General features: G+C 44.4%; 1 protein-coding gene across 1 annotated transcript in view; it reads left to right on the top strand.

The window, feature by feature from the left end:
* TDP1 (tyrosyl-DNA phosphodiesterase 1) overlaps positions 1–23,819 on the top strand; it is a 934,974-nt gene that overhangs the window by 623,886 nt on the left and 287,269 nt on the right. Inside the window, exon 14 of the mRNA XM_078660064.1 lies at positions 10,040–10,142. Within this exon, the coding sequence (XP_078516190.1) occupies positions 10,040–10,142 (103 nt within the window). The remainder of the gene's footprint in view (positions 1–10,039; positions 10,143–23,819) is intronic.

Below are 23,819 nucleotides of genomic sequence, written 5' to 3'. Positions count from 1 at the left end.
TTCTTTTGCCCACTCAGCCACCCCAGTTCAGACATGGCTATATGCAAATCAGTCTGACCCTGTGCCTCATGGGAACAGTCCAGCCCGAACTGTCAAGCCATGTCTTCCCTGGACCGGATCATCAACACCAGCATCTTCATCCTGCTTGTAGACCTGAGCTTTCACCTGGGAGACTGCACTAACCAAAACTCTACGGCCCTTATATAAAAGCTTGGAAACCTTGGCCTCTCGCAACTCGTTACCCATACATACAGCGGGACACCTCCTGGACCAGATTTTCTACTCAATCAGCAACATCACAGTCGACAAGCCAGAAACAATGGCCTGAACAAACCACACCTTGTGAGTTTCCACAAACCTTTCCTTTAGCATCAAAGACCTGCCACCACCGAAACCACTTGCAGCTGGAAAAGCATCACAGAAGAGAAACGGGCTTCTCCTTCTCTGTGCACCAATCCAAGCATACCAGCAACAAGCTGAAAGCCATCAAGAACCTCAACAGCTGGATCATCGCACGTGCTAATCCCCCTAGCTCCTCTCAAGCGCAAATCAATGGCAAGGGTTGTACCAACTGGGTACTGATTTGTACACAGAGGAACTCAGGTTGCTATATTTCTACTGCAAGCAACTGGAAAACAAATGGAGAATAGGTCAAGACACCACAAATCAAGGCATCTTCAAATCAACCCTAACACCGGCAGATACAGAACACCAGGAGCACAGCTCTTGCAGATCTCATTGACGCCGGCACTAACAGTAGCAAGGAAATCTTCACCATCATCAAAGATTTCAACTAGCCTCCTGCCATCACAAGCAACATTGCCCCCTCACAAGACCTTTTCTACAATCTCTCTGAATTCTTCCGTAACAAATTCACCTCCATGTACAGAAAAGTTGGCCCTCAACTGGACCCGTCTCCATCACAACTGAACATCATATCATGGCTGAAGATTGAACTCTGACCTCATAGCCCACCATCACCACCATCAAAATCGCTGCTACCATGAAGACCATCCACTTGAGGATGCCCATCTGACACTTGCCTCCACCACGCCTTTACCAAAGGACAACTACTGCTCAGTAAACACATTACACCCATCCTCAACACCTCCACCAACTCAGCCACCTTGAAATAAGCTACTGTCATACCCCTTTCTCAAGAAGTAATTCGCTGGCCCAGCCACATTTCCAACTATGGACCCATCTCTCTTCTACTATACCCAGTGAAGGTTTTAGGAAAATAAATCAACCAGCGCCTCAGCAACCACCAGGTCCACAACACCACGTAGTTTAGTTTCAAGCCCAAACACAGTACAGCAACAGCACTCTTTACTACCACATATGACACATGCATGATCCTTGACAGGGGAGACATGGCAGCCCTCATTCTGCCAGCATTTGACACGGTCTCACTCCCATCCTTATCAGACGCCTGCACAAGATTGGCACCCAAGAATCCACTCTGCTGGATCTGCTAATTTTTTATGGATATCAATCAATCAAGATATTTGTATAGCGCGCTACTCACCCGGAGGGTCTCAAGACGTTTGGGGAGGGGGATCCGCTACTGCTCGAACAGCCAGTTCTTGAGTTGCTTCCTGAAGTAGCGGTGGTCTTGGGTCAGACGGAGGTGGATGGGGAGGGAGTTCGAGGTCTTGGCTGCCAGGTAGGAGAAGGATCTTCCTCCCATGGTGGCTCTTCGGATGCGTGGAACGGCAGCGAGGGCGTGGCTGGTCGATCGTAGCTGGCGGGTGGGAGTGTAGAAGGTCAAGCGGTTGTTGAGGTACATGGGGCCCAGGTCGTGGAGGGCCTTGTGTGCGTGGGTGAGGAGTCAAAACGTGATTCTCTTGCAATCTGTACAGTGGTGGCTGCCTCAAAATGGGATGGATTAAAATAATAAAATAAATTTACTTTCTCTGCTGCGCCGCCGCATGCTTCTCCCGCCGCCACACGCCTCTCCTCCTTCTGCTGTGCTGGAAGCACCCAAGCTTCCAGACTCTCTCAGCCAATCATGATGCTGCAGTAGCAGCGTTGTGATTGGTCTAAGCATCCTGTTTGAACGCTTAGGTAGTGCCTGGGGAGGATGGGCATGTACTCTACAAGGCTGTGCCACACAGCCCAACTGAGAACCTGCCAAGTGTGCATGACGGTTTGGCCACCCTAAAGGGACGGCCAACCCGTCATGTTACCTTAGAGGAGTGCAAACCACTCCTCCAGTACTCTGGTGTCACAGAGACCAACCCCGCCTCCCGCATATAAAAATAAAATGATAATAACATCCTGTGTATCATTTTATTTTTATTTTTTGCTCTGCTGAAGTAGCAGTGGGGCAACACTCCTCTGCCTTAGCGGTTATCCTTGCACGCAACATCAACATCCTTTCATACATCAAGGACACACAATTCATACTTTCCCTCTCGGACAAGGCCCCCAACATAAGAATCAAGTTCACCGCATGCATGACCAAAGTTGCTAACTGGATGAAAGCCGACTGTCTCAAACTCAATACCCACAAGATAGAAGTAGTGATCTTAGGCAAGAACATCTCATTATAGGAAACCAACGGTGGCCGGCTGAACTCAGACCCACATCCAGCACCCGTGCAAGGAACTTTAAAATGATCATTGTCAGCAAACTGGACATGACAGCACAAGTCAATGGCTGCCTCCACACCCTGAAGATTCTGAGGAAGATCTTCAAATTGATCACAAGCAACACTAGAAAAGCTGTCACTTATGCTCTTGTCACAAGCAAGTTAGACTTAGAGAACACGCCAAGATCACAAAGAAACTCACTAGAAGACTACAAACCATCTAAAACTAAGCATCCAAATTCATAGTTAATCACCCATATAGAACTCCCTTCACACCACAGCTTAGGGAGATCCCCTGGTTCTGATACACAAACATGCTCATTTCAGACTCCTCACACACACACATTCAAGGCACTACACAACTTAGGCCCCACCTACCAAACAGTCACATCTCCTTCCATCAACCACCCAGACACCTCAGATCTGCAGGACTCCTTCTCGCACACATCTAGTGCAAACACAGAGCAAGAGTAGGCGGGCGGGCGTTCTCTTACACCACTCCTAAAGCTTGGAACAGCCTCCCACTCCACATGAGGGCCTCACCCTCTCTTCCTGAGTTCTGCAAGAAGGTGAAGACCCGTTTTTTCAATTAACCAATCTACTCTTCCATACGAAGAGATAGGCAAACACACCTGCTCAGAACCAGGATACCCTCCCTAGTGAGTGTGCGCTGTAGAACTACACGTAACAAACTAGCTATTTCTGTATATTACTGAATAAATTGGCTTGGTAAAAGTGCATTTCGCCTGTTACATGTTGAGTAACTGATAGAAATGAGTCTTTGGTACTTTTTCTGAGTTCTTTGAAGGATGACTGCAAAAGAGGTAAACGTCCCCACAAACCCAAGTCAAATAACTCCCTCAGCAGACTGATAGTCCCACTCCTTTAACAATGATTGGCATCTGTTTAATATGGGGTTTCTGGCAGTCAAGCAAAATAGAGGAGGGTTACAGTTCAGAACCGTCATTGATCTTTACTTTGCCCGATGACTCTAGTGCAAACACAGTGGGCAGTGGGAAATCCTTGGTCACGTAGGTGGCCTGTCACAAACCTAACAGATATCCTGTCTGCCTTTTTACAAGTGTGTTGAATCCAAATGCACTTGTAACAAGGCAAACAGGATATCTGTCATGTTTGTGGCAGAGTACCCGTCAACCTAACTCTAACCCAGGTCCCTTATTACTATGAATAAACACTGGTCGTGATTTGTTTCTCCTACTGTAAAATGTATTCCTCTGATGGAGACTTCTAGCTACAGATTCCTTACCTTATAATATTCCCCAAGCTTCAGACTGGAACCAGGATTTTTTCATGTGCAGTACCCCTGTGGTAGCTGGTGTCGTTCGAAGACTTGTGGCATCGTAGGAGTGGGAAGTGACGTACCCGATACCTATATAGGAGCCACCCCAACTCACTGACATCAGTTATTTTCTTTCTGCACCTGTCAGCGCAGATCTGAAGAGAGCTACCCTCAGATTATTCTTTCTGTCTTTTTTTGACTTTTTGTCAAAGCTTTTTGAGTCTTGTCTCTTGGTGTGGCACGGATGTCAACGAGGCAGGCTGTGTTCAATTCCTGCGGCGCCTGTCACTGACCAATGTCGGTTATGGACCCTCACCTTGTCTGTCTCTGGTGCATTTAGCGTGACCACGACACCAAGACCTGTGCCAATTATCACGCCATGCACCCAAATTCCTTTACGGCGCAATCCCTCCAGTTCCTTGTCACTCGATGTGCAACGCCACAATGGTCTTGATCCCAAGTCAAGAGGAAGGTCCCGGGATTGGGTACGGAGACTTCGATGTTTGTTGCAGTTGAAGTTGTCCTATTCCAGTTAGTACCACAAGAAAAAGAAGAACAAGAAGTAGAAACTTCGCCGCATCAAAAGAAAGAGGGAGCTTCAACACTCAAGGCCTGGCTCCGTGGTTGAGCTTGTGCATGGGCCGTCTTCAAGCCGCCATGAGTTTCTAGAAGGCGCCCAATTTTGAAATTTTATGAGACCATGCACCTCACATTTGGGTGGCCTATCCCCGCTGGAGTGTCTATGGGCGGCGTGGATTCAGAAGGGGTCCCTACTGCTCTTTCCCTGATGGGTTTTCCCACAGTACTAGTCAGACCCCTTGAATCAATAGATGGATCTGGACCAGCACCGGTTGAGCCACCTCGACCTTTCCTGGCCCCGCTGCCAAAACAGTCCTAATTCTTACCCGACTCTAATATGGAGCTGGATGGGCATTGTCTGAAGTTGACTCCGATGCTGACTGAAGCCATTCCCTTCAGACCGGAGCCTGAGCCCTATTTCTATGAGCTAGGAATTGGGGAAGATTGGGAAAATACCAGCCCCTAGATCCCAATGAGGACACCAGGTGTTAGGATTTGGCGGTTTCCAGTGGACTGGACACCTCCCCAGGTACTGGCTTGGTCTCTTCTGCTACTGTGGCTAAGGAGGAGAGAGCCTAATTTATTTTGATGGGAGGTAGGGCAGCGGAGTGCCTAGACCTTCAGCTGCTCTCCGTGTCTGTCAAGACTACCATCTTGGCGGAGGTGCTTCAGCCGCAGCCCTCATGGACGTTCTACACAGGGGCTCATGTGAATGGGACAATTGCCTGCTGCCATCACCTTGCCTAGGGGGCCTCATCTTCCTTATCTGACACCCTATATCGGAGAGCTTGGTGGTCCAAGCCTCCACTTCCAAGCTCAATCTTGGCATATTCCCTACCACCCCACTGGATAGTGAATCCAAAAGGCTGGACACCTTGGGCAAGAAAATGTTTTCTTCCCCAGCCTGGCACAGCGGTCAGTAAACACCACATGCCTTTTGGGCCTTTAATCCCATTCACTCTGGGATTTGGTTGAGCAGGTGCTGCCAGTGGTCCTGCAGAAGGCCCAAGCCATACTCTCCCAAGCTACTGCTGACGGGAGAGTCGCAGCTAAGTTCACAATCCGATCCGAGCTGGACATCACCGACTCGCTAGGCAGATCTGTTTATTCCACGGTGGCCTTACAGCACCACGCATGGCTGAGAATGACTGGCTTTTCTAGGAGGCTTTGCCTATGAGCATGCCCTTTAATGGTTCATGTGTCTTCAGAAACAAGGTGGCCTTTTCATGGCCCCTTGCCAAACCCAGTCCGCCTTTTGCTCCTTGCGTGTCCACGGACGTAGCTTCCAGCCACGTCTCTACCTGACTAGCAACCACGGCATGCAGGCTTTACATCCCCTGCATTGCTGGGGACTAGGTACTCATAGATCCTTTTGAATCAGACAGCCAGAAGTGAAGCCAGTCCAACACTCCCCAGCAGCTGCTGCCTTCAAGCCTCTTTAGTTTGCGTCCGACAATCATGGGCAACCAGTGACAGGATACGCCATCACCGGCACTACTGGAGGTCTATAACGTCCGACCGTTGGAATCTCCAGATTGTCTGAAGGGGCTACTCCCTCCCCTTTGCGACCACTCTGCCCATGCCACCCACGTGCGGCAGCCTGATGGAGGACCATCTTCCCTTACTCTGCCAGGAAGTAGTCGCTTTCTGGGACAAGGGAGCCATAAAGTGGGTGCCAGCAGTAGATGTAGGTTGTGGTTGCTATTCCCGCCACTTTCAGGTGCCCAAGCAGGACAGAGGCCTTTACCCCATACTCAACTTGTGCCTTCTCAACTTCTTTCTGAAAAAGGATAAATTCTGAAAATGCTCATGCTCGCTCAAGTCTGGTCTGCCATGGACCCAGAAGACTTAATGGTAGTGTTGGACTTACTGGACGAATATTTCCATATTTTCTCCTGCCTGCCCACAGACGTTACCTGCAATTCACAGTAGGTTACAAACACTTTTAGTTCACTCCGCTCCCCTTTGGCCTTACCTGTGCCCCATAGGTTTTCACCAAGGTGATGGTGGTGGTTACAGATCATCTGAGGAGATCAGTTGGTGCTAGTCTTCCCCTATCTCAGCAACTGGCTGTTGAAGGCTGACTCATCCCAAGCAGTCATCTCCCACCTCCAGATGATGGCGGACCTCGTGCACTTGCGATGTGTTCAATATAAACATGCCGAAGTCACACCTGACTCCTCAGACTTTCCCTTTCATCTGAGCTGTTCTGGGCACAGTGCAGTTCAGGCGAGTACAGGATATTCAGGCTCTGATACCGATGTTTCAGCATCTATCCTGGGTTTCGGTGAGACTGACTCTGAGGCTGCTGGGCCTCCTGGCTTCCTTGCTTGTGACATATGCACTCTCATGTATGTGGCCTCTGCAGTGGGGCCTGAAGTTCCAGTGGGCACAACATCGGGGAAATCTCTCCTACATAGTCCAGATTCGGAGAGCACTGCAAAAAATCTGCAGTGGTGGTTAACAAACTGCAATTGGGTCAGCAACAGATCCCTCTCCCTTCCCGAACCAGATCTGACAGTAGTGACAGATGAGCCACTCCTGGGTTGGGGCGGTCATCTGGGGGAGGTGGAGATCAGAGTACTCGTGTCTCTGGCGGAATCCGGACTCCACATTAACCTGTTGGGGCTCTGAGTGATCTGGCTGGCATTGAAAGTCTTTCTACCCTCCATCAAAGGAAGGCTGGTGCAGGTGTTCATGAACATCACCACCGCTATGTGCTACTGCAACAAACAAGGCGGGTGAGGTTGTGGCCCCTTTGTCAAGAGGTCTTGCACCTCTAGACGTGGCTGGAACATCTGGACGTATCTCTGGTGGTTCACCACCTGACAGGTTCTCTGAAGGCCAGGACGGACAAACTCAGATGAAGATACCCAGAAGATCATGAATGGTGCCTCCACCCAGAGGTGGTTCAAGGTCTCTTTCAGCAGTGGAGACAGTCTTTGTTAGATCTGTTTGCCGCCGCCAAGAACGTGTAATGTCAGCAGTTTTGCGTGCTGGAGTTTCTAAGGCATCTCTCATGAGGAGATGCTTTTCATCTGGAGTGGAGCTCTCTTTTCTTCAGTTGCCAGATCAGCTTTCTCTCTTCAAATCCCCTATGGTCTGCAGCACGTTTCCTCCAGCTCCCTTTGTTATGCCTCAATAGGACCTTAACTTGGTTCTTACTTTCTTAATGTGCATTCCCTTTGAGTCTCTTCAGTTTTGTCCTCTTAGGCTCCTCACTATCAAGACTAGGCCTGAGCTGAATTTGCGGAGTTCCACTAAGCGGAACTCCAGGAAGTGGCCAAAAAACTCTGCTGCCCTACGCGTAGTTTTGCAAACGATGGAGTGCGTCGGTTCATGCCATTCGCACTGATTTTTAGCGGCGGGTGTTTGTTTCTCACAGGAAAATCAGCACGAATGGCACCATCCGCAGCTGCTCGAGTAGATGTTCTACCGGAGCGGCAGCTTCCAGAACGTGAATGGAAGGTTTGTCAACGTGAGCAGTAGTGGCCTTCTGCGACCGCCACCGTTGAGAAATCTCACTGAGAGGTGGTCTGGAGTAAGATCTTCTTCGCTCGCGCTTGCCAACTTAACGTTGGCGAGCGAGGAAAAAACTGCTGCGCGTAGTTTTTCAAAACTCCGCGGGAAAACTTGCACCCAGGCATATTCAAGGCGTCCTTTCTGGTGGCAATTACATCCTCCGATGAGGGTCAGTGAGCTACATGCACTGTCCTCTCAGCCTCCCTAAATTTCATTTTCTCCAATAAACTGGTTGTTCGGACTTGAACATCCTTCTTGTGGAAGGTAGTGACCCTGTTCTACGTAGACCAGTACACCACTTTGCCTACCTTTTACAATCCGCCTTATCCCTCTAGAGAAGAGGAAAGACTCCACTGGCTGGAACCAGAAAGAGTGTTGTCATTCTACATTTACAGGACAAAACTGTTTAGAGTGGAAGATCAACTCTCTATGGGGTATGTCTAGGCCAAGAAAGGGAAGGCGGTGCAGAAACGTACCATCTCCAAATTAGTTGTGCTCTGCATTAAAGTCTGCTATACATTGAGCACGAAGCAACCCCCAGAGGGTTTTGCAGGCTCTATCCGCCAGAGCAAAGGCTGTGACCACTGCATTAGTATGTAGATTCCCGGTCCTGGACATCTGCCCGGCAGCAACGTGGACCACCCTGCATCTGCTCACTAAGCACTATTGCCTGGACAGTCGGGTCCATCAGAATGTGCACTTTTGGTCTGAAATAGTTTTTCAGACCCTCCTCTGGGAAGTTATTGCTCGGGTACAAAATCTGTGGCTACAAGTCTCTATCAGATTAATAAGTTGGTAACGCATTATCTGGTAGAGGTTCTATCTAGCCACAGATTCCTTACCAACACAATTATCCTCCCCACTATTTCTAGGGACAGGGCTGTTCTTCTTTCAGGTCCTAGTTTTGCACACCAGTGGTCAGTGTGCTCCTGGCGTGGAAATTCACAAAAAAAGACGACGTCAGCACTCTGGAGTGGCGCTTATATAGGCACCGCGCACGTCATTTCCAGTGCGGACAACTCCACTCAGAGGCGAACAACCCCACCTGCCACCACCCAGGGGTACCGCTCAAGAAAAGTTTCTGGATCCAGTCTGATGCCTGGGGATAATTCTAAAGTAAGGAATCTGCAACTAGATAGAGTACTGAATGTAAGGGCCTTGTTTTACAATTTCTCATTGATTTTTCACCTTCTACAAATGTGGAAAGAATGCCTACTTTTTCAGTAGCATATTTCTTATACATCCGATAACTCTACTTGGTGCTCTTTCTAGGCACCATATAAGTTCAAAAGAGCAGTAATACCATATTGTTCCTAGAAGCACATTTCAAACTGATGTCGCCTTATAGTTTAGTAAATGACCCTGTGCAAGGAGTGCCTAGCGAGGAAGCATTGGTGTTCCTGCTCCCCGTTTTCTTGGCTACCTTACTTTTCCACTTCTTAAGCAATCTAAATGAGGCTATATTTGTGGGGTTTTCCTATTGGCTATGTACTATTTCTACCAAGAGGTTTTAGTTGGCTTTTTGGGTTGCATTTCAAATGGATGGTTTTGGCTTATACACTGAGGAGGCGCACCTTCCCAATCTCTTCTACCTGGCTAATTTTAATTATACTTTTAGTAATTCCCAGTGACAGTAGAGGTGATGTGTTTGGCTTTCACCCTGATAGTACAGCTCCTGCTTGTGCAATAGTGTTTAGTGCACATGTAATTCCTAGACTGGGGTAGCCTCTTACTTCTCTTTGTTACAGCAGTATAATGGAAGTGAGTTTGTGGTATATGTTGTTTGACTTTCAAAGCAAAGATTCATTGTAGAGGTTTAAGAACACTGGTTTCTAGTTTTGTTTTGCTGCAGTGGTAAGCCAGCTGCTTCTCTGAATATTTTGATTTCTTTTGTAACTGCCCAGTAATGTGACAGCCTGTTTCCATAGGCTCCTGGTTAGGGAATGGTGGTATTTTCCCACTGTCACATAGTTTGATGTAATGGATGTCCTCTTCTCGCTTCTAAAGTCTCTTCACTTTTTCTTTCCATTTTGTGTTTCTTCCAGTGCAAATCTTTCAAAAGCTGCCTGGGGATCGCTGGAAAAAAACGGCACCCAGCTGATGATCCGCTCCTATGAGCTTGGCGTCCTCTTCTTGCCCTCGTCATTTGTAAGTTGTTTATGTTAGTTGTTTTATTTGCTTTTAGAGTGTGAACAGTGCGATGCCTTGTATAGGTTATAGGGGAGCGAAAGTGCAGTATGGTTGTGAGGGAAACAGCGATCCTCTCCAAAAGGACATTTCTGAGCCAAATCCATAAACAAAAAATGCACCAAACTCTACAAACTGCAAGTGGATTTGTTAAAGTGATAGACTAGTTAAGATCTTTGCAGACGTGGCTCTGATAAGACACCTCCCAAGCTCCTGTTCCAGACCTAATTCCACTGTTTTAAGGCCGCAGCCTTGATTTTCTTTTTTTTGTGCACAGAAGTTCTTTATAAAGTTTTCAACATATCCGAACATACAATAGTGAACATAGTTTGTCCACACAATATGATAGTAGATAGCATCCTTTACACCGGTGTGTTTAATCATCTTTTCCATTGCCAGGGCCTACATAGTCGGTTGACCATCAGCTATCGGGATAAGAGCGCCGTTGCGTTTTTCACATAAAAAGCTACTGCAGCAATATGGAACAAATAGTAGTCATTTACCATTGCCCAAACGGGGCATAACCCATAGTATTGGTTGAGTGATATATATCTATTGCCTTTTTCTAGGGGAGCACAATCTTTCAATAGTCACAATGTCAGTCTGGGTTGGGAGCATGCCCTGGAGGATCTCTGTAGCAGTTAGAGAATAAGATAGGAGGCGCTATAGTCACAGTGTTGATGGATGGGAAGCAAAGCCCTAATGTCTAGGAGCTTAGCCATATATGCTGTGCCACCCGCCATACCACGATACACCAAACTGTCAATAACGGCTGCGCAAGAGCATGAATGTCCACATATGCAGGGCCTCAAGTCAGTTTGCCCATCTGTCTTCACTGCCAGTTTGTTCAGGTATAGGTCTCAAGCGTCCCATTGTGTTGTTGCTTCCCGCTGTAGCGGAAGTGAGTACCAGACTGTGGCCTCGGTGGTCGCCCCTTTGAAAAGACCTCTAAGCCACAGGGAAAATGATGTTGCCGCATACTTCCATGCCATCATTATGCAGCATTTTACCAGGCTACACCAGGGCTACGAACCTGATAACATATTTTTTCTTGCATGTACGTGTTGTCAGAGCCAGTAAACAATGTAGGGTTTCTGACTGGAGGGTGTGGGAAGCTGGCTCTGTATATACTATACCAAAATGAGGTTTAGTGTGCAGAGAGTCCAGTGGAACCCCAAAGGTAGGCAGAGGTAAAAGTAGATAGTACCTTACTCTCCATTTGTGGTAGTGTGGGCCAAGAGTAAGGCTTTATCAGAGGGTAGTATTAAGCATTTGTTGTACACACTCAATCAGCAAATTATTGCACACTCTCAAAGACTGAACTCGTACCAATTTGCTTTCTATAAAAAATATTCTTTAGTTATATTTATTTCATAGAACCAAGCAAGCCTGGCAGAGTAACACTACAGTTTGAATTGCAGTTGTATATATATATACATTGGTTTGGTTACAGTAGAATTACTGGAAGTGCAATATCTTGAAATACTGTACATATACATTGTAATGGCTTTTCAATAGAATGTCATGTAAACTGCTTTGCTAATTACTTTTCTTACACAGTGTAGTATACCTCAATACTGAACTGGGACGCTTCCTGTAAACAGGTAAGTAAATGTGTTTTGGTTATTTGTACACAGTTATATAGACTTTGATAGTTATTGGTTCACAGGTAAGTACTTTGTTGTGGGAGTTGGCTTTCTGAGGTTAGACTCAGGAGTCTCCCAGAGATGGACTCTCAAAGCACCCTCAGCGACACTAGGGCGGCCGAGTGCAGAGTGCAGAGTGCTGAGGCAAAATGTTATCCAATGGGGGATAGGGGGCCTCTGGTTGGTGACTGCTCAAGAGCATGCTACAAGGTTGTGGGAGCAAAGCTCCTGGACTTTAGTTCAGGGCAAATGAGGGTTCAAGTTAGCACCAAAGGTACACCCTCAGCGGCACTAGGGCAGCCGGGTGCAGGGTGCTGTTTTGGCGTTGGGTGCCCTATTACTTTCAATGGAGATTCTCCGGTTTGCAAACACTCTGCGTGCTCGGGGACGAAGGTCTTCTGGGAGCGACCACCACTTGGAGAGGTAAGTTGGGATGCTGGGGGTTGGCTGGACACCCTTGGTTGGGCCACCCAAGGCCGTTGGGCGTCGGGTGCAGGTTTGTCTTTTAGGGTCGGATCTTCTTACCAGCTTCTGGTCGCGGTTGGGGGGGGACCCTCCGGATTGAGGTTGCAGGCATCGGCTGGAGACTTGAGGCAGGTCAGGGATCACTGGATCTTGGGTCAGGATTGCCAGGGAAACGTCCCCGTGGTGTTGGGCCACTCGAACTCAGGCCATGGGTGACGGGTGCAGAGTGGTGCAGACTCGCGTATTTTGCCGGAGCTGGAGTCTGTGGGTGAACAAATCCGGTGTTCCCGGGAGACAAAGTCTTTTATTTGGAAGGCAGGGCAGGTCCTCGGGCTTCTGGAGGTTGCCGCAGGACACACTGGAGTTTCGCTTCTGCAGGTTCGGGCTGGGGCCAAGTCAGTGGGCGTCCTCCTCTTCTTAGCTTCGGCATGGCTGTTCGATCCTTCTTCTTGTAAAGTTTCTTGTCTGAGGAAGCAAGGTTTGGGGTGGTTCCTAAATACTAGATTATGGGGCGTTACAGGTAAGTAAAGGTTGGGACCAATGGGTCTCTTCCTTGGGGTGGGTACACCCCCTATTACGAATCCCTGCAGTGGGAGGGGGCATGTGCCTCGCTCTGGTTGGCTGGGTCCCCCATCTGCAAGATGGCAGGGACTGAGAGTTGTGCTTCACCTCGCCTCCCCCACCTGAGGGGTGGGGTTGGCAAAGGTGGGCACACCTCCCTTCCTCACTTGGTATTCCCGCCAATTCTCCCACCCAAAGTGGGGGTCAGAACCAGTGGGGCCAGTTGTTGGAAGCAGAAAAGGGCCTGGGAAACTCACAAAGGCAGCAAGCCATTCAAGCTTCCCCTTCGTGGACCCTGCCCATCCTGGGGGAGGAGGCTTGGTACCTCGTCCCGGGATGTGCATTTTTTCAGACCCCGATAACAGCAGGCTCTCGACCCAGGGGTCCAGAAACATGTCTGGCCACTCAGCCTGGACACCGGTGTTGGGTCGCTTTTCAGGGGGCATCTCTAAGATGCCCTCTGTGTGCATTTTCATTAAATCACACACTGACATCAGTGTGGGTTTAATGTGCTGAGAAGTTTGATACCAAACTTCCCAGTTTTCAGTAAAGCCATTATGGTACTGTGGAGTTCGTAATGACAAACTCCCAGCGCTATATACTCTTAATGGCATTACTGCACTTACGATGTCCAAGAATTGACTTAGACACTGTAGGGGTGATGGGGCGGTAATTTCTTCTGGGATTTTCTCAATGTAAAACCCTCATGCTACCTCTAATTTACCGCTCAAAAGGTGTTGGGCCCTTCACACCATGTATTACCTTCAGGAGACTTAAATAAACCTGAACAGTCAAAAATGCAATTTATTATTCAAGCCAATAAAGAGAGTTGTTGAGTATTTTAAAGGGTTTTATTTTCTAGTCAAAAGTTAATTTTTCTCTGACCCTTTATTCATTAGTAAAATATCAATCAGGTTACATAATTTGGAAAACAGGAAAAATATCAATAATACAGAACACATTACAGTCTGCATATAAGCATTACATGTAGTTATGAAAATGTGGCGCAAAATATCAGTCAAAATTCTTAAAGAGTTTCCAAGAAAAATAGTCTTGCAAAGCTAATCAATAATTAAATAGTTGGCAAAAATCTCCCATTAAGAGAAATAAATGCATAAAACAAATAAATCTTTTTAGACCTAATTAATTAGTCAAAACATAAACTTAAAGTTTAGCATCTAAATCTAAAGAGCCTTTCTATCAGTTGCTGCTCTGTACATCTCTGTGTCTAAAGAGCAAAAAGGAGGGAGACAGCCCGCCCTTCACCAGACCTCAAAGGAATGTGGCCTGCAGTGCCAAGATATGACGTGGAAGCAAGAAACCTCCCCCTGAATCTCCTCGGACGCACCTCCCCTTCAGCAATCTCCCGGGACGTTTCTCGTACCTAACCCATAGAAGCCAGCTGAGCTGAGAAAGCCAGCCCCCATCCAGAGAGGACATTATTTTATACTCTAATTATTGGCAGACTACACAAAGATGTAGCATCTTTCAGGAAAACCTGTACGTGATTGGTCAGTCATGATGGCATGAGTTCTCAATACCCTGACTCATTCTAAAATCCTGACTTTACCAGTTTTAACAAAAGAAGCATACATGAATAACTACATTTATAAACATTTGCAACATTTACTAAGAAAAATGTTTCATTCTAATTCTCTTCCTTCCTTCCTTCCACAGCGTAGTCAGATGGACACATTTAACTAACACTGGTACATTGGCAGAATCACAAGAATGTACAAAGTTCAAAGTGTCCTTGACTCCTTTAGGAAAGCTGGTACAGTCTGCGCATGCTCTCTTCTCTTTAATGCAAGCCATAGCCTTGCTGGATTCATAGGCAGCCATTTAATTGTAGGCCCCAAAAATAAAACAAACACAAAGATAATATTAATTTCATGTAAATCAGCCCATTATGTTTCCCAACTCCATACTAATACCCCTTATAAATGTTTACCTAGCCAAGCTATTAGTATAAAGCTGTTTTTTCTAATTTGTGTACAACATGCAAAAATGTGCAATGTGCAAAATAGCATCTTCATGCTTAAGTGTAAATTTTAAAAGCACACACAATTAATATAGTGCACACAGCAACACGCATTTGTGTTTTAGATAGCTTTTCATGCAAAAAGCATTTAGTCCCCTGTGTAGTGTTTGGTGCATTTGTTAATTCACACACATTATAAAAAGAGGTGTTATTTAACTGAAAATATTTATCAAAATATGCAACAAGTCAAAGTCCTTTAAGACAGAAATAGTGAATTTAGTATACATGGGATGAGCTAGGAAGAGAGAAACCCATTCTATTAATCTTCAAAGGTAAAAAGGCCACTTTTCTCTACATTGGAAAAAACACATGTTAATTCAGCAAAAGCATTTCAGACTGAATAGGCCTCACTTTCATGTTTTTCATGTGCCATGTTTTTAACTTTCACCAAAATGTGTGTGGCAATTTAAATGCAGTCTGTCTGTAGCACAAAAATAAAACAATGCCTGACTGCAGATGAACTCTGATCCATCAATCCACCCTTCTGATGATTCAAATCATAATAACATGATTTATAATTCATCACAAATATTTCATTTCACAAGTGACAATATTTTTTTTTTATTTTTTTTTAATTGCAAAAGCTGAGCATATAACAATGTTACTTCTATTTCTAAGGCAAACACAAGTTTGGTCTGTAATCAGATCATATATAGCCAAGCTCAAATGTTTTAGTGCAGAGATCTGTAAGTAGCTTCTTGGAAGAGTTAGTCTTCTTTAAAACAAGTAACTAAAATAATAAACAAGCATTTACAATGCAACGGTTTTGCTTGCTGCTATGTGCCTCTATTTCCATTGATGCTGACAATTTGAGATCACTAAAGAACAAGATGGTTTTTAGTGTTAAGACTTGTGTAAAAAACAGCTTTTGCATGATGTGCACCAGTGTTTTTTAACCTGTAGTCTGGGGACCCCTGGGCCTCCGCGAAGCCTACTAAGGGGGTCTGCGACTGCTCAGAAAATGAAATAACATTTACAGTTTAATAAATTATATATAAGTGAAGAAGCATAATGTAAAATTGAAAATTTAAAAAAGTTCTGTATATTTGAAGCATTTCGAAATTGCAGGCTAAAAATTAAGTTAGTATCCTCGGATTGATTTGTATGGGAGATGAGTGACCTCAAATGAATTTAGAGAAGCTCCATCCTTCCCGTTACAATTCAAATCTTGTTTTAATTAATTAATTAATTAATTAATGCTTATTACTGTATTTTTTGTGTTTTGTTTTGCAGCACAAATCTTCAAAAATGCAGAGGGCTGGGTCCCCGGAATAACTCAGTGGGGAGGGGTTCCTCGGGTTCCAGTGATGATTAAATGGGTGTCCACATAAGTCAAAGGTTAAGAACCACTGATGTACACAATTGCCACGAGGTTGCTAAGCCAGGCCTTAACTAGACACTCCGGTTTTCCTTAATGCAACATTCCCTAAGAAGGAAAGGGCAGGGAGCATACTTCAGACGGTGAATTATAGTGCCTCTAGATGGCGCCAGAGCTTAGCAAAGAGGCAATGGTCGTATTTTTCCACAACGAAGGCATAACACCTGATTTTCTAACGTGGTTGTTCGCGGAATTCTGGTACCTTGAACTTGAGCATTACATCTAGCTTGAAAAACGATGACGTTCCTTCTCTTTTTGCACACGAGTGAGGGGGGTGAAGGAGAATCACTGCGGTGGCAGCGGCGGATGAGGAGAGAGTACACGGATAGCGTGAAGAGCTAAGAGAAGGGTGGAGCTGATAAGGAAAAAGAAGGCTCTGTCGAGGAGAAAGGAGACCCGCACACGGGAGGGCTGAGTCAAACTAGTGTAAACAGAGGAAAGGCAGAGGAAAAGCAAGAGTTGCAGGAACGGCTGAGGAAAATGGCGACCGTGGAAACACCGGAATAGTACGAGAAACAAGGGAGCAGCGAGGGAAATCCGACTGCTGATGAGACAGGGGCAGAAGGTAGAAATGATGAAGAGCGGAGCCTACCGGGGCGGCGGTGGGATGAGAATTCAGAGTGCAAAAAACTGCCGAGGGGAAAAAGCGGCGGGTGTCCTAAAGAATTAGGAAGAGCAAAGGATGCCGGCTTTAAGGAAGCTAGATAGGGAAATGGAGGGAGAGATTTAAATAAAGCAGTAAAATAGGGACACAGTAAAGCAGGCGGCCCGGGGAATGACGTCACGGGGGTGTCCCGGGCCGGCAGCCAATGACAGCGCGGGCCAGGACAAAGGGGCGGGACTTAAAAAAAGACCGAGAAACGCCCCCGAATCGCGTTTTCACGAGAAAGCGTGATTGACAGCCTCTGTCTCCCAATGGCTAGCCTCCATTTATGGAGCTAGCCAATGGGAGACAGAGGCGGAACCAAAGCTCATATGTAGGATCATGAGATTTCGCCGTGCGCGGAGCAACTGCTACGCAGTTGCAACGCCCAGGGAGAAACCTAAAAAGAATTCAACAGGACAGTTTCAGCATTTCTTTGCTCTTTGTCATCTGCTTGCCATCAGAATGGCTCATACAGTGTGGCATTCTGTACTTTTTCCATGCAAATTAGACTACTTAGGTGCTGAGAAACTCTGACAGAGCACCATCAATCCTTTGCACTTTTTCAACCAAGGCCTTTCACTCTTATTTTCCCTTTGATCAGATTAAGATGTTTCACCACAGCATCTCTCAGACCAAAGCTGTTGCACCATCTATTATGCAGATCTTGTGTAGCAGCTGCAATCTGGTGAGAAACTGCACACTGTACATCAACCAGACCTACACAGCAATGGCTAGTGTTCTCATCAGTGTTTTCCACAAGTGCATTTGCATATGTATTTTCAAGCCACTTTGGTGATGCTGAAACACAGTCTTTTGCAAAAGGTAACTCTGTGCTGCCATTGTGTTGCTTTATTATGCGTGACACTTCAGGCAGATAGCTACAATCCATTCCTAGTCCAATCTGTTGTTCTGCACTCATTATCTTTGAGACCACATTATGATCTGATTTCAGAGAAACTGGCAATCTATACATGGGCATCAGTTTTTGCAATAACACATTTGTCACTTTGCAGTTGTAATTTTTCTCAAAAACAGTTCTGATACAACCCTGTTGTGCTGCTTCAAAAACATTTTCTTGAGCCTCTTTTAATTCAACTGTGAAGATTCCATTGAATGTATATGTTAACAGAACACAATTTTGTGCAACTGAATTAGCTTTTCTCTCTCCCATGACAACAGTGACTCTCAATTGAGCAGATATACTGCATGTTATGGTAAGGGCAATCAATTTCGAATTTTGGGCTGGGGTAACTACTGAAAGCCATGAAGCTTTGACAACATAATGTATAAGGAGCACAGCATGTGCTGCTTTTAATGTGTCACCTTTCAAACATGGGCCATCTACAAAATGGACATTGTTGGGCTGACTCAGACATTCATCCTTAAAGTCTGAATTTGGCTTTATGCATATTTTCATGATATTTAGCCACTCATATTCAGTTTCATCACAATCCAATTCATTTGCTGACATTTCTGTGAAGTTAGGGTCAAAGGTCATTGGGCAATACATCACAGACCTTTGAACACAGCCATCTTTTTCAATAGGAGTAAAAGGTAGGTGCACAGCACGTTTGGTCGAGGGTGTAGTTAATGGTTATTCAGGAAGGGTGCACTCGAGGGTGGTGTAACCGTCAAACACCATGAGATATCAATGAGATAGTGTAAGCAAACGATTTGCATTTACATCCCCTCATGGAGGCACTCCGGGTTGTTCATAGAAATGAATCAATATGTCGAATTCAAAGTAGGTTTATTTGATGTTTTTGAAGTTTTTCAATTCAAAAAGTTCATTGATATTGTCAACATATCATTACAGCGAAACCATAAGACTCCAATGCATTTCGGGCTACGCGCCCTTTGTCAAGGAGAAGCTTAAAAAAGAAAGAAACAGAGCCCGTGTCAGGGTTGGGAAGGTTAAAGAAGGTTTGAAAACCGGGATCGATGATGGCCGTTTAAATAGTTAATGGGTGCCGATCAATATAGTGAGATGATATGCCGATTAAGATATGTGCAAAGGAAGTTTGAAGCTGGAGTACAAGATGGGTAAAATAAAGCACAGGGTGAATCAACAGATGAAAACGCGTGATAAATGCACCTAGGTGCGGGTGAAAAATTTAGCGAGTGTGTGATACCGAATAAAAAAGGTGGGTGATATATAGAATATCCATAACGTCCCCTGGAGAGGACTGTATAAGGCCTAGTACTTACTACATGGTACGCGCCGTGGCGGTCAAAATAGATAACGCGACGGTCTGGAAAACTCCGTGTTGTGAGGGAGGTGGATTAAATTAAACGTGACATAGAGGAAGGACTCAGAATCTGGGGATGGTGGCCATGTTTGAATGGGGAGGGAAGAAACAGATGAAGGACAAAGTAAAGACTGAGGATTAATAGTAAATGATAAATATTAGAATTAATAAAGAGCAATACGGATGATAAACAGTTATAGATTATAGATAACAACTATATTCTACGCGATCATTTAATCCATGGGGCTTAAGGGTTTGCAAACGAAAAGTCAATTCAAGTTCTTTCTGTAGTAGCAGTTTGCGGTTGTCAATCCCTTCGGTGCGAGAGACACATTCTAGCACGATAAATTGCAGTTGTGCTACGGTGTGGTGGAATTCCTGGAAATGTGTGGCATCCTTCTCTGTGAACTCTCTTATTTCTGTGTTTATTATTTTTTCCAAAGTAGAAGGTAATTTTTCAACTGTCTTTTCTGAAAACAATGCTACAACTGTCTCTTGTTGGGCCATTTTAAAATTTACATCCTCATCAGGAACCTGAAAATGAACATGTATGTATGTGTCTTGTAAAGCGCACTACTGCCCTGAGGCGTCGTGGCGCTGTAGACCGCTGGGAAACCCGCCCTGGCTATCCCTGTGAGATGGTCCCTACTGGGTATCTCCAAGGTGAAACCAGGCATCCCCGGCGAATGTGGGGGGGCGTTGTAGAGATGAGGCAAGCTAATGCCCAGAGTTGCCGAGTGTGATCCCTGGTTAGAGTAGGCACAGAGGCGAGAATTATTGAGTCCGCTGACCCTGGTCCACGACCATGCCGCGTCGGGATTTGAACCCTGGTCCCGGGCCGTTCTCTGCTTCCGGGTCTGCCGCCTCTAACCAGTGAGCCACACCACTCCACATTATCTGATATACAGTAATCTGTGCTGTTTAATTTGGAAAACAATTGTTTTTCTGCTAGGCCTGAGTCACAGACAACAGTTTTGCAATGTTCCTCAAATGGGCCTAATTTTGGTGCACATTTTTCTAATTCTGGGTTTGTAATTTCTCTGTTTAAAACTCCTGCAACTAAATCTGGACTTTCCACTGCCTTCACAATGGAATTGGTAAATTCAGAATTGTGAGTGTTAAAACTCTCATTTGCAAGCACAGCAACCTGTTGGACTGGATTCTGATTTTGTCTCTGGAAATAATTCCCATTTGCTCTGGACAACCTATTTAAATTAATTTTAGCATTTTCCATATTTTGTGGGACCATCTGTGCTTGGAAAATTCCTGCCATAGGTACCTGTTTCTGAACTGACATTTGTATTTGCTTAGCTGGCATATTTTGCATCTGCAATTCTCCATGTTTTTGTGCATCATGTTTAAATTCATTTTCCTTCTGCCACTGCTCAAATCTGTTATAAAGATGGCAAAAGGACACATTTTCCAGCAGTACAACATCCAAACCTGAATTTGCACAAACCAAAACACCTTTACTTCCATCCTGTGTTCTTTTAATCTGTACCCAATCAACATCTTTTGTTCGCACTCTGCCCTTCAGGAAAATAATCACTGCTGTGTTTTTCTCTATTACAACAGAAAATGATGGTGCATTCATGCAAACCCTTTTCACTGTCTCCTCACCTGGCTTTTTCACAACAACTTTAGATTCAAACCATAATTCTGTTTGCAGGGCAATGTAAAAGAACATTTCCAAATTAATGCACAACTCTTTCAATATTTCATCAAATCCATCAACTTGTGGGTACCACAGCATAATTTTGTCTTTCAATTGTGGGAATGTGTTCAGAAATGCTGCAAGTTAACTTTTATTCTGTGGCATATGCACATACATTTCTCCCACCTTTTCTCTCAATGAGTAAGCAAAAGCTTCTCCCTCATTCTGCTTATTATTTTTCTCAATTATATCTGGTGGCTTCTTTTCCTTATCCAGTTTCCTTGCTAGGTCTGGTGGTTTCTTTTTCTTCTCATGTTTTCTTGCCCATTGGTCTCCTAATTTCTTAAACTCATTGCATTTGAAAATATATTTTATTTCTACAATGTGCAAATGTATTTCTGAAGAACACATTTTCTCATTTGCTTCAGCATCCATGTGTACCCTTAAACTTTTCTGAAATGGAAAACTTCCTGAACCATCAGTTTCATATTTTTGAGCCAAATCTGTCAGTCCATTATGTGTAGTTAATGCACATAAAGCTGTTTCCTTACTCAGGGAAATTAATTCTTTTTCCTGACACTGGTTCACATTTTCATTATTTAAACAGCAGGGACTGTTAATTTCTTCATGTTCAAATGTTGAATGTAAAACACTAAGCTGTTTCTCTTTTTCAGGGCCTGGGTTAATATTTTCTCCCATGTTTTCTATCTTTTTAATCACTGCTGCTTCCTCAAAGCAGGTTTGAAAAATCCCATTTTCAAATATATTTATTTTATCCTGGGATGCAGAAGTTGTAAATACCATTTTTCCCTCACCTTTCAGTGCTTGGGGTAATTTATGTTCACTAATCTGTCAATTCTGAGTTTGTGAAATAAACCCTGGCAAAATCACTGATTCTGCAGCTCTTTGAACTTTTTCAGTAGGGACCATATTATTTGGGACAGTCATAATTTTTCTAGGCATTATCTGTGCATCTGCAGTTTGTAATTCTTGAACTGAATCAGGCATATTTGAAGCAGTAACACCTGGAGGTATCACTGTCAGTACTGAATCTACAGGTAATTGGTCAATATAAAACGTTTGCACAGTTTTCTCAATCTGTGTTTTTCTCTGTTCAACAGAAGAAGTAGCCACTGTAGTATTTACTGGTGTACTAGTTTCAGTATTTTTCATGGGAACCACATAAAGTACTGGACACTCAGTTATCAATGCATCCATTATTTCATCCCCTGAATCATTATTTATTTGAATCTCTTTATCATCACTAATTCCCTTCTCCTGCATCTGGTGCTTTACCTTTTTATCCTCACTTGCTTTCTCTCTTGCTGTCTTTTCCCACAGGCTTAAGGCCTCAAATTGTGCAGCTTTAGATTGTGTCTTTATTTCACATAACACTTCCCTTAATTTGTCAATAATTTGCAATTCAAAAGTACCATCTTTTGCAAACCTCAAAGCACCCTCTTTTTCAGTAATCTTGCACCATTGGTGAACCCACATACATGTATTTTGTCCCAAATTGGTAGACATAAAATGCACAGGAGTTCCTTCAGGAGCATCACCAATAAAACACGAATTTTTCACTTTACCTCCTAACAGCTTCTTTAAACCTTCAAACATTTTCATTTTTGCAATAGTTCAATGCAATTTCTTTTTTCCAAAGCTGTCAATCTCAATTTCAGTCAGTTTTACTCCTACCACTGACCCTCCACAAAATCTTACTGCAATATTTCTCTTAATCAATAACTCTGTTAGTAACAACATAAATACATTCGCTACTCTGTCTATTGTGCTAAATAAAGGATAGATTTATATTCACTGCGAGTAACACATTCCGCTTACCCTTCACAAAGTAAGACTTTCCGTTTACTCTTCATACACTACAGGTAAATCCCTTCCGTTTACCTTTCACTCAAGCTCAGAAGAACCTGCTACTCCTTTGGACTTATCCATCAGGATATATCTTAGTCCAAAGTTTCACCAGCGAACCCTTTTGCTCTCAATCAAGCTCAGAAGAACCTGCTACTCCTATGGACTTATCCTTCAGGATATATCTTAGGCCAAAGTTTCACCAGCGAACCCTTTTGCTGTCAATCAAGCTCAAAAGAACCTGCTACTCCTTTAGTGTGACCCTTTCTAGGTGATATCAGACCAAAGTTTCACCAGCGAACTCTTTGCTATTAATCACTCACACAGAAAATAGTCCCTAATTTAACACTGCCAGCCCTACCTAGCTTCTCAGTGTTATTCCAACAGACGAGTAACCTCAGTGCAGTGTGGCTTCCATTTACCACCCGCTATTCCTTCCCGGGATTCCACAGGTGTGCATACCTGCGTGTTCCAGACAACATAGAACAAGACACTAACTTAACATGAAGAGTTAAAACATGTAATCAGTAACCAAAAAAGTATGTCCTATGAAATTACCAATATAATCAATAACACCATCAATTCAAAATTAGCAAAATGTCACCAACAGTAAAAAAAAAAACTTAATATTTTCAACACTTCAAAAATACATGCTAGCATATTAACAACATTTCACAACCCTATTGATACTCACACCACTTCTGGCATCACCTGCCAGTACTGCTTTGCCAGTCTTCAGGTTCTGAGCATTGGAGTCAGGAATCAGGACTTGGACATTTATCTAACTTGGGCAATTATTTTACTTCCCTCTTAAGGTCAATGATCCATTAGTTGAATAGTTGATGGTGAAATCAATAATCACTAATCACCAAACTAATCAATAATGACCATCCTCTGCTTACCAAAAACTGATGGTACGGTAATTTCTTCTGGTAATTTCTCAATGTAAAACCCTCCTGCTACCTCTAATTTACCGCTCAAAAGGTGTTGGGCCCTTCACACCATGTATTACCTTCAGGAGACTTAAATAAACCTGAACAGTCAAAAATGCAATTTATTATTCAAGCCAATAAAGAGAGTTGTTGAGTATTTTAAAGGGTTTTATTTTCTAGTCAAAAGTTAATTTTTCTCT

Source organism: Lissotriton helveticus, chromosome 9 (genome assembly GCF_964261635.1).
Source record: "Lissotriton helveticus chromosome 9, aLisHel1.1, whole genome shotgun sequence".
Taxonomy (NCBI): Eukaryota; Metazoa; Chordata; class Amphibia; order Caudata; family Salamandridae; genus Lissotriton; species Lissotriton helveticus.
This window is presented reverse-complemented; position numbering and strand designations above follow the sequence as displayed.